This window comes from Pezoporus flaviventris, unplaced genomic scaffold, assembly GCF_033815535.1.
Source record: "Pezoporus flaviventris isolate CSIRO_AGI_PZ_B2104156 unplaced genomic scaffold, CSIRO_AGI_Pfla_v1 ptg000040l, whole genome shotgun sequence".
Classification (NCBI taxonomy): Eukaryota; Metazoa; Chordata; class Aves; order Psittaciformes; family Psittacidae; genus Pezoporus; species Pezoporus flaviventris.
The window spans coordinates 9,712,745-9,723,300 of record NW_026892588.1 but is presented as its reverse complement, the minus strand read 5'-3'; the positions used below and the strand labels follow the sequence as shown (position 1 = coordinate 9,723,300).

General features: G+C 48.6%; 1 protein-coding gene and 1 long non-coding RNA gene across 3 annotated transcripts; one reads left to right on the top strand and one right to left on the bottom strand.

The window, feature by feature from the left end:
• The first annotated feature begins 1,543 nt into the window (after positions 1–1,543).
• A4GNT (alpha-1,4-N-acetylglucosaminyltransferase) lies at positions 1,544–8,330 on the top strand. The gene is made up of 4 exons (XM_061465373.1): positions 1,544–1,618; positions 4,207–4,427; positions 5,754–6,203; positions 7,152–8,330. The coding sequence occupies exons 2-4, from the start codon at positions 4,311–4,313 to the stop codon at positions 7,767–7,769; spliced, it is 1,185 nt and encodes a 394-aa protein (XP_061321357.1). The 5' UTR covers positions 1,544–1,618; positions 4,207–4,310; the 3' UTR covers positions 7,770–8,330.
• Positions 1,561–10,006, bottom strand: LOC133275336 (uncharacterized). 2 transcript variants are annotated; one of them, XR_009745470.1, is made up of 3 exons: positions 9,837–10,006; positions 6,030–6,210; positions 1,561–4,116 (listed from the first exon to the last, which is right to left on the bottom strand). It is a non-coding gene; the product is annotated as an uncharacterized LOC133275336 (long non-coding RNA). The 2 variants fall into 2 exon arrangements; XR_009745471.1 differs by lacking the exon at positions 1,561–4,116 and adding an exon at positions 4,261–4,377.
• Between the last annotated feature and the right edge of the window lie 550 nt (positions 10,007–10,556).

Genomic DNA, 10,556 nt, shown 5'->3' with positions numbered 1-10,556 from the left:
CGATGGCTTTCCTTGGTACTGTTTGCTCTGCCTGGTTGCGGCAACGCTGCCCTTGCATCCTCTGCCAGCTATCCGCAGCAGGAAACACGTACACGGGAGCACAAACAAAGCCAGGGGCAGGCCCCCTGCACCCTGTGGTGGGGCGAGGTGGGGTGCCCCCGAGGTGGCCAGGAGCAAACGGGCACACCCTGCCGTTTTCAGCAGCTAGCTTTGAGAGCAGGCACACTGGTTTTTTGCTGCCCTCACAAGCTGCAGAGGGGATGAGCTGAGTCCTTTTTTTGGTGGCTTATAAGCACTAAGTGGTTGCTGTTGATGGAGAGAAGTGGTTTTCTGTGGCCACTGAGTGGTTTTGCCATGCTTGCATGTGCGCAACAGGCAGGGCTGAAGGCACACGTTGGCTGAATAGTTTCCAGCCCTGCTGGTAATCTACATACAGAGCCTTGCCAAAAATCAGGAGGAGAAGAGAAAAAGAGCAGGTGGGGAGCTGCAAAGAGCCTGATGGTTGTGGGTAACTGGAAGCCAGAGGTTGCATCCTAGCAGGATACTCCAGTCTCCTTGCATGGGCTGAGTGGTGCTGTTTCAGCACAGGTCAGGGTTTCAGGAAGCATCATAGATCCACAGAATGGATTGGGTTGGAAGGAACCTTAAAGCTCATCCAGTTCCAACCTCCTGTCACAGGCAGGGACTCCTTCCACTAGACAAGGTTCTCCAATACCTATCCAACCTGGCCTTGAACACTGCCAGGACAGATGCACTGGGGAGATGTCTCCGGCACTACAGCTCCACCTCTCTCTTACAAATTCTGCTGTCCCAGCACAGGATGGCCACTGAAATTCATACCCCTTATACTCCAGGGCCAGGAAAGCTTTGGGGTATCCAACCAATTTGAAGTGGATCATCCCAGTTCTAAGGACACCTGATGATGTTCCTGCACCCCTCAAGGCATCCTCCTGGGTACAGGCTGTGGGGACAAGCAGAAGCTCTGACGGATCAGCAAACCTCCCTGCCTGCCTGATCTCTAATGGGAAGCTGGTCAGGCAGCCAGTTCAGGATATGTCATGTTATTTGGAATGTATAAGAGACCCTGTCATTGCCTTTGGAAGTATTCAGAACATCAATGCCATTCAAACAAAGCTCTTTTTTGCTATAGGGCAAAGAGCAGTAAAGTAGCCTCCATAAGCATGGTTTCCATACAAAGAGAGAAGACTTAATACACTGCAAACCACCCTGAAAAGATGCAAAGGGAACCCACTTTGCTCAGTCCCACCCATCTCTCATGAGTGGTGGGGCTCACGTTTTGCTGCCCAAAGCACCTTGCACTGCCTGTTCCTCTGTTCCTTGCACCTTCGAAAGCACAACCCTAGCTCCTTGCTCAGCCTTATCTCAGTACACCAAGAATGCAAACACCAGAGCTGGTGGAGAACAAGCCATGAGGCTGCTCCAAGCCCCAGCAGGGCAGAAGATTGTGGAGAGGTAGTGCAGAAGATTGTGGAGAGGCAGTGCAGCTCCTCTGGCACAGGCAAAGGGCTTACCAGCGGCTGTGGACACCTTCCAGTGTGGTTCAGCTTGGCTTTACTTCCCAATATACTACACACTGCCAGCTTTTTGCAGCCAAGAGGTGAGTTTTGCTTTATCTCTAAGCATGTCAGGTTGTAGAATCAGAAAACAGGTGAGAAGCTGTGCAGTAAGAAGCCGCTTCATTTGCATGAGTTGCTGGAGGTTGGAACGGCTGTTTAATTACAGTCTGCAATGAATGCGATATATTCTTCGACAGGTTTTCCATTTGAAAGAGGTTTCCAAATGTGCCTGGTGTTAAATCTGTAAGGAAGTTGGCTTTGAAGTGCACAGACGTGCGCTAACTCGATTCTAGCTGTAATTTACTCAAGTAGATTCTATAGAGACATGGAAATAAGCCCAGGTAGATTCAAGGGATGCTGTGTGTGTTACAAACATGGACTGCCTTGGAGTTATTCCCTTCCAGAAGAAAGAAGGACAATCACCCAGCTGGATGGGTGCAGACCCAAACACAAAACCCGCTGGTTCTCAAAGGAAAGATGCAGTGTTTGGAATAAACAGGAGGATGAGAGTCTCTCTTTTGAATCTTGAGGGATGCTCAAGCTGCTGCTTCAGGGACCCCAGCGTTTGTAGGGTCAGGCTGTGATATGGACGGGGTGTGCAGGGCTGCCAGCACCCTGGCACATTGATTTACTCCCTTTGGTGGCATTTACTGAAAAACATCCAGTCCTATCTTCCTGCTGCACTTGTCTCATGAACACCTCAGACAAATCATCACATGGCAGTAACAGTACTATAGTGCACTGGCATTCGTAGTAATCTCTCTTGTAGTCTCCCACCCGTTTTCATCCTGCACTTGAAATACTGAAATTGCCCTGAGAAAAGAAATATCTTTACAAGATGGGCCATCAAGCCAGCATGCCGTCTGCTGCATCCAGAAAAGCAACCCACTCAGCAGGGTAATCTATTCAATGGCTGGGATTTATTTTTAACATTTGGTTCTGCAGTCCTTTTAACTTGAGCGGGGAAGTGAACATTTTGATAACAGCAGCCTCCAGGTCAAATGTGATGAGAATTCATAACCCGCCACATAGGGGTTTTGGAAAACCAACCAAGCAAAACAATTTCCCAGAATGAGACGATGAAGATTCGTGTTTCTCTTCACAATGTCATACACAGAGCTGGGATGTGTTGGAGTGTCAACTCATTCTCTCCCCACAATTTGCAAATAAAATGCCTCCTGGACTATTTTAAATTTGAATGACTATTGCTAGCACAGCTTTGCTAGGGTGCTCATAAAGACATCGGGTCTTTAGGCCATCAAAGGAGAAGTATTAATCCAGTAATAGGAATGTCCTGATGGTCTTATTTCTAATCAAAGCAAAGTCTGGGTTTTCTGCTTCAAGCAAACATTGCCAAGAGAGTGGCATCAAGATATTTAAAATTGCAAGGAAAAGAAGGAGGGAGCACCAGTCCCTGGAATACAATGGAGCAACAGCACAGAACAGCAGCAGGTTTAGGTCAGAGCTGAAAACAAGCAAGCTTGAAAATTGGCAAAGCTGAGATTGGCAAGAGAGCTATGAGGGGGCAACTTTTTCTTTCTGTTTTATCTTCAAATAGCTGGAGTAAGTGAGAAACATGTGTCTGGGAAAGAGGCAGGATGGGACTGTAGAAGGAAATGTTGTTCTAGCAATGTAGTTGTTTTTAATCTCACTCCTGCTGGATTCAGCAGCAACTATTCACACTGCACCTGAGCATCACTGGGGCTGGTTTATCTTCAGGCTTAGGAACAAGTCGTTCCCCAGCTGCTTGTATTTGCTCTCCATTCCCTGCCTTCCGTTAAAATTTGATATCTACAAAGAGGCCCTGGGCACAAGGTGCTGCCTCTCACAGCAGGGGCTCCTCTGCAGAGTGCTGGGGCTGACAGAAAGTGGGAAAACCATGTGAAAAGTAATAATAATTAAAAAGCAGCATTCCCTTCTCTGCATGCTGCTTTGACCGGCATGACGTACCCAAAGCCACATTGGTACCTGTGGCTACAGCACTATCACCCACTTCACCCAGGGTGTAATGAGAAACTTTGTGCAGTGGCAATGGAAAATAACAGAATCTGCTGTGCGGCATGGAAAGCTGTACTGATGGGAATAGTCATTGCTTTAATATTTAATTTGATGAGATCTAGCACTGAGAAATGGATCAGGAGCTGCCACAGCTTCAAGTGCATGCTTAGCGCTTGCAGGGGAATTTCCACAGGGTTTGCAGTGCTGTGGACTTATCTGTATTCTGCCTGGGTGACATGATAATGTATCTCATTAATTACCCGAGCACACAGAACTGTTTCCTTCCATTCCCTTTCATTAAGTAGGTTTTAAAGACTTCCAGGTGTTGCTTGGACATTGGGTTGTCATTCCAAGTATCTAGTCTCTGCTGGAGCCCAGCATATGATCTCTGCAAAACCAATGAGGGCTACTCAGATGCAAGCGGGTGGCATTTCAGAAGGGAATTTCCTTGCTTCATAAACCTGTCAGACAGTGCAATGCTTAAGTTCCAGCCTCTCACCAGCAGGAACTCCTCAGTGTTGTACAGGCTCACCAGGCATTCCTGGCAAGACGAGGAACGAAGAGCTAGGCCAGGCTGATGTAGGTATGAGACAGGTCTCACCTAAAACCTCTCCCTTCTTTGTCCTTTCAGGTGGGTCCCATTGGTACCAAACTGTGTCTGGGACTGAGACTTAGCTTGCAGCATAGCCAGTTTTCCCCTGTGCATCAGTCTTCTGCCTTCAGAAATCCATTTGCATGTTCAAGACAGTTTGGGTGTCTTCACCAAGGAGCTGGGCTTTAAGGCAGCCTGATTGCCAGTGTGCTGGCAAAGAAACAAGTTGGAAATGTGGATTTGTCAGAACCATAATCCAGGTAGGTCCTAGTTCCTCGCTTGTACAAAACCATCCACTTTCCATCCTGTCGTGGTTTAAACCCAGTCAGGTAACTCGTTCACTCACTCCCCCACTTCTTTCCCTCCCCCTACTACCAGAGGGACAAAGAGGAGAATCGAAAAGAATGCAACTCCCACGGGTTGAGATAAGAACAGTTTAGTAACTAAGGTATAACACAAATCACTACTGCTACCACCGATGATAATAATGATAAAGGAAATAACAAGGGAAGAGAATACAACACCTTACCACCAGCCAACCAATAACTCACCCCCCAAGCCCGACCAAGCACTGACCCATACCTCCTCCAACCCTGCAGTCCCCCAGCCCTTCCGGCTCACTCCCAGTTACATCCTGGGCATGACATGCTGTGGTATGGAATACCTCTTTGGCTAGTTTGGGTCAGGTGTCCTGTCTCTGCTTCCTCCCAGCTTCCCCTCCTCCCTGGCAGAGCATGAGCCTCACAAAGTCCTTGGCCAAACCAAAACATCATTGTTATCAGCTCTGTTCTCAGGCCGAAAGTCAAAACACTGCACTGCACCAGCTACCAGGAAGGAGAAACATGACTGCTACTGCTGAACCCAGGACACATCCTTATACCTACCTGTCTCTGGTCCTTCTCCATCACCCACCCCAGCAGGGCCCAAGTCCCTAGTGGCCTTTTGGGTTCAATTGTGAGCAGAAGGGCCAGACTAGGAAGGAGACTTGGTGCCTACATGCCAGTGTTTTAGCTTTGGCTGACAGATCCCGAACTGTAATCATGACTTTACCCTCACTGGCACTCACAGCCCCCTTGGCCACTTTATTCCACTGGCACATTTTGTTCCTCAGATACCCTGGACTTCTCCTGCTTGTGGACAAGCGCGGGCTGGCATGATGATGAAGTGCTTGGGAACAGTTTGCTATATCAGCCAGCCCCAGGGATGGGCCCAGGGATCCTTGCTTGGCATTGGGCAAGGTGATCCTTCTCACCTTGTTCTCCCTGCTCTCTCCCTTTGTTCTTCCCTCTCTGCCAATCTAACGAAAGCATATATGTGCCATGAGACATAGCTGCAAGTCCCTTCCCCAAGAGTTCCCCTGATTCCTTCTGTCTGGCTGGGGGTGAGGAGGTGGGACCCCAGCACTTTGCCCCAAGGGAAGAGCCCTCTCCACCATGAGACATCTCACCAGGCTTGTCCTGGGGAAAAGGCATGACTTTCACCGAACTGCCTTTGTGATATGCTGTCCAAAGACATGTCTTATATTTCCCAGCCCTGTTAGCTAATAACACTGGCATATATTTTTGCTGTTCCTTGTCTCTCCTTAGCATTCACATCCAATGCATGACCCTAAAGGCCCAGGGAAAGCAAGAATGTTGAAGAAAATACAGATATGCCTCTGCTTCTTCTTTGTCTCGGGCATTTTGTACGAGATCTCCCTGCTGTCCAGCTGCTTTTTCTCCTACATGCCTGTGCCCAAGCACTTCTTCACACCTGAGCAGGTCTTGAACCTTGGCAAAAGCATCATTTTCCTGGAGACGACAGAGCGCCTGGAGCCCCCCCCACTGGTGTCCTGCTCAGTGGAGTCTGCTGCCAGGACTTACCGGGACCGGCCCGTCATCCTCTTCATGAAGGGACTTACAAATGACACAGCATTGGACTTGAACTCCAGCTACGCAGCCTTCTCGCTTTTGTCTTCTATGAAGAATGTCTTCATTTTTCCTCTCCAGATGGAAACTGTCTTCCGGGAGACCCCTCTGCTCCAGTGGTACAATCAGGTGAGCTCTATAATGAAGGGGAAATAGAAAACATTTACAAATGGGGGAGAGGAAGGGGGAAGGTCTGAAGTAGGCTTCAAATGAATGATAAAAACCAGAACTGGCTTTGTGAAATTAGTCACTTTTATGTTTTGCTTTGGAATAGATACACTCTGGCTGTGTTTTGCAGTGTATTCATTGATTTGTTTATTGAACACATTATCATCATTTCCCCTCCGCCCTATCTGGAGAATCAGATATTTTGGCAAACGAAACACTGGTAAAAATAGACTGCATACGTGTTTTGATAAAACAGCGCTTAATAATCTGCTTCAACTGAAGCTGGTTAAACAAAATGAGCTGCCTGAGCACTTGTTAATGCTGCCAACACACTGACAGAGCCCACAGTAGGTAAGACAAGGAAGAGATTTCAGGTTTTGTACTCGCAATATGCAAAACCAAGGTAAGATCTTGCACCCTGGAAAGAAGTTCCTGGGAAACTGCTTGCAAGTAGCTTTTGTCAAGTTAGTTTGGCTCAATCTATGTGCAGGGCAGGCACATTTCCTCCAAACTCTTCCTTCTCCTGAAAAAAAAATAACTCCAAATACCAACAGTGCAAATGAAAACCCTCCAGCCTGTTTCAAAGAGCTGGGAGTGATGAGGGAGTGTGTTAAGTGGGTTGTGTCCCACTGAAATAGCAGGCAATGAATAATGGTATCATTGATTTAACCTTGTAGGTCCCACAAAACCCATGTGAAAAGTTCCTGCATTCATTTATATTAACAAAACATTGTTCTGCACTGCCCCCTTACCTTATACCAATACAATTCAATAGCTGGAGGAAGAGAAGGCAGCGAGTGACATTTGCAGGAGTGCAGGTGCAGTTTTATGGTGACATTTGCAGCCCAGTGGATGGATGTGGTCTGTTCTCGCCAGTGCCAACATTGTCTTACCTTTCTAACTCTGCAGGTAGTCCCAGAGCTGGAGAAGAACTGGGTCCATGTCAGCTCTGATGCCAGCCGGCTGGCACTCATTTGGAAGTATGGAGGCATCTACATGGACACAGATGTCATCTCTATCAGGCCCATCCCTGAGGAAAGCTTCCTAGCGGCACAGAAGTCACAGTTCTCCAGCAATGGGATCTTTGGCTTCCCTGCCCACCACAAATTTATTTGGGACTGCATGGAGAACTTTGTTCTCAAGTACAACGGGAACATCTGGGGTAACCAGGGGCCCTTTTTAATGACACGGATGCTCAAGGCCATTTGCAATCTCACGGATTTCAAAGGCACTGAGGACCACAGCTGCCAGAACATCTCCTTCCTCAATCCCCAGCGTTTCTACCCGATACCATACCCAGCTTGGGGCCGGTACTATGAGGTGTGGGACAAAAGCCCCAATTTCAGCCACTCCTACGCTCTGCACTTGTGGAACTTCATGAACCACAACCGGAAAGCTGTGATTGCAGGCAGCAACACTTTGGCTGAGAAACTGTATAAAGCCTATTGCCCCACCACATACGAGGACCTGATACAAAATGCAGAGCTGGAAAATTTCACATTCTATGAGGACACTGACATGGTGTAAGGAGGAAGGGGGACGATCCTTCAAAGTGCTCCCCACCCTGGTGCCAAAACACAGTCACCACTGGTGTCAGCAGCTGGCTTTGTAGGAGAAAGACATTTTCCTAACCACCATCAGTACTCCCTTGGGATACTAAGATGCATGGGCAGAATGGTGGTGGATATCCATCAGGCATAGCCTCCAGTGACACTAGTGACAATTTTGCCTCAATTCTTTCTCCTTACAGGTGCTCATGAACCAAACCTTCCTGAATCAAATGGATTTACAGGACTTAGTAGTGAGCTTTTCTAAGGGAAAAGTTCCTAAAGAGATGCACAGCCTCCTGGGAAGAATTCCATCTCTGCACCTCCCACCGATATTGGCTACCTTCCTATGTCAGAAAAGCTGCAAAGACAACAGGCTTTGGACTGGGCTGAAGCCTCTGAGGCAAGTGTAATGCAAATGTAATAGCAGAGGATGGATGACAGCAATTGCTAATGAAGAGAAGCCCAAATCCCTGTCTTTTCATTAACCTGTGTTTTTTCTCACACACTTTTCACCCTACGTTTTTGAGAGGGACCGTACTAGTGCAAGTGAAAATAAAATGCTTAATAGACCACCACTTCTCTGGGTTTACTTTCCCCTGCATGCCCCTGGAAAATGACTCCAATTCTAGCAATGTCTGTGCTCCTGCAGTTTTATTTGGGTTCCTTACAGTCGGGGGCTGCACTGCCCCATCCTCTGACATCAGTTCAAGCTGTAAAGAGTCACATGTCTCCCTGGAAGGGAGGTGCTGAGGCACCAAGGAAGGATAGGGATGGCTGTTCAGGGCTCCCAAACCCCTCTGAAATAAATGGAGTTCAACTACCCTGGAAATGAGGTGCAGCAGCTCTTGGACTCTTGTTCAGCTGTGCAACCCCCCCCCCCCCCCCCCCTTAACCCAACAGGCCACCTCCTGCTGGAGGGTAATGCATCCCGCTGCATTTACTTTTTTTCCCAGGGTAATTCCAGATCCACCCAGTCCCCTATAAAGAAGGCCAGCTTGCAAATCTCTCCTGAGCTTGCCTGAACAGCTGTTTTTAGCTCGGAAACAGAAAGGCGGAGGTGGATCGGTCGCCCGTCATGGAATGTTTGCCATCTGCACAATGCTATCTTCTGTAAACACTGCAGCTAATGAGCATGCTGCAATCAGCAGCCTATATTCTGCATCTAGAAATGGCAGCAGGATTAATTGGGAGAAGAAAGCCCTCTGCACACAAGGGCATATGCACTTTGCTGTTCCCTTTCCTAGGGTGAAGCTCTCACGGCTCAGCATGGGGACATCAATTTCACACCCTGGTGCCGTCCACACTGGTTTAGCGTGTCGCCCGCCCCCGCCTCATCCCATTAGAGGGGTGTTTGCCTGCTTGTGGCATCAGGAGCTGCTTTTCCTCTGACTTCCCTGGGCTGAGGGGATTCAGGGGAGGGGTTTAAGTTTTCAGCCCATAAAGTCATATAATAATAGAATTGTTTAGCTTGGGAAAGACCTGTAAGATCATTTGATACCAACCATTAACCCAGCACTGCCAGGTCCACCATAAAACCACGTCCTTAACTGCCACATCTACACGTTTCAGTGACTTCACGAAGTTCTTCCTGTTTCGGCTTCAGCCAGCCCCCAGCTGCTCCCAGCCCTTCTCACGGCACACAGCCATAGCTCCGGTCCGGTCCTCACCCCCCTTCTTCAGTTTAGCAGCAAGTGAGTATTGGCCTTTTTCTGCCCCGTGGCTCGACTCTCCATGCACCCCACTCTGGGCACTGGCTGTGTCAGTTGAAGGGAGGGACAGGGCTGGGGACTGGACAAAGACCTGACCCACTGGAGCTCCCTTTGCAGATGAGCTCAGGCGAGAAATATTTCAGAGGCTGCTGCGTTACATAGCGGCTCCTCTCAGATGAGGTCCGAGCCCTTCCCACTTCTCCCTCCTTCCTGCGTGCACAGCCAGGAATTCTAACAAAGCACAGCTTATGGCAGCAAGCACAGCCAACCTCCCCAAAGGTCTTGCATGGGAGGGTTTCTCCTGCACCCACCCTGTATGAGCCCCAGGAGCTTACCTTTTAGCAAGAAGAGAAGCTGAAAAAGAGAGAGGTGATGGCAGGTTTTGGGAAGGGTCTGGAGGAGGTGGGGAAGCTGCTGAAGCAGCTTGTGAGTCTCAGTCCCCTGAGAACTCTCTCCTTTGTGGTAAGGTGCCTCCCAAAGTCTTGCAGGCTCCCAGGTCAGCAGAGAGATGCCGGCACCTGGGGCCTTTAGACTTTGCAGATTAAAAAAGAAGCCCTTAAAGAGCTCAGGAAGGTGAGGAAAGCCCCAGGGTGGGAGTGGGGAAGGGCAGAAGAGAAGGGAATGAGAAGAAATTTCTTTGACAAAGGCTGAGGTTTGCAGAGAAGAGGACCGCCCAGCAGCTGTGAGCTGAGACAGAAAACTCACCATCTTCCAGCCTGGAATGAAATGAAAGCCCTCATGTTTTCTGAGACCCAGCTCTTCCAGCACTATGGCACAGCTGGCTTTTGCACATTGGAGTGGAAACAGTGCAGGTGACCACCTTCAGCTCTAAGCTCTGGTGGGTGGTACAAGCTGTTCCCTCTGTAATGGACCTGCACCCCTCAAGGCTGGTATCTTTATCACCCAGTGAGCAAAATCTCAGTCCTAGTGAAGGAACACTTTGAACATTTCCCTTGTGGGTGATTAAGACAGCTTTTGCCAGCCTCTCCATTGCACCAACGGACATTGCATTACATTACAGCATGGAAGTCAAAATACCTTTTACTACTTTACAC

What these genes read in the sequence shown, in the direction of transcription:
- A4GNT (XM_061465373.1), top strand. Translation starts at nt 4,311, where the DNA reads ATGTTCAAGACAGTTTGGGTGTCTTCACCAAGGAGCTGGGCTTTAAGG. An exon ending in TTGTCAGAACCATAATCCAG is followed by an intron (nt 4,428 to 5,753) that starts GTAGGTCCTAGT and finishes GTCTCTCCTTAG; the next exon opens with CATTCACATCCAATGCATGA. An exon ending in TGCTCCAGTGGTACAATCAG is followed by an intron (nt 6,204 to 7,151) that starts GTGAGCTCTATA and finishes CTAACTCTGCAG; the next exon opens with GTAGTCCCAGAGCTGGAGAA.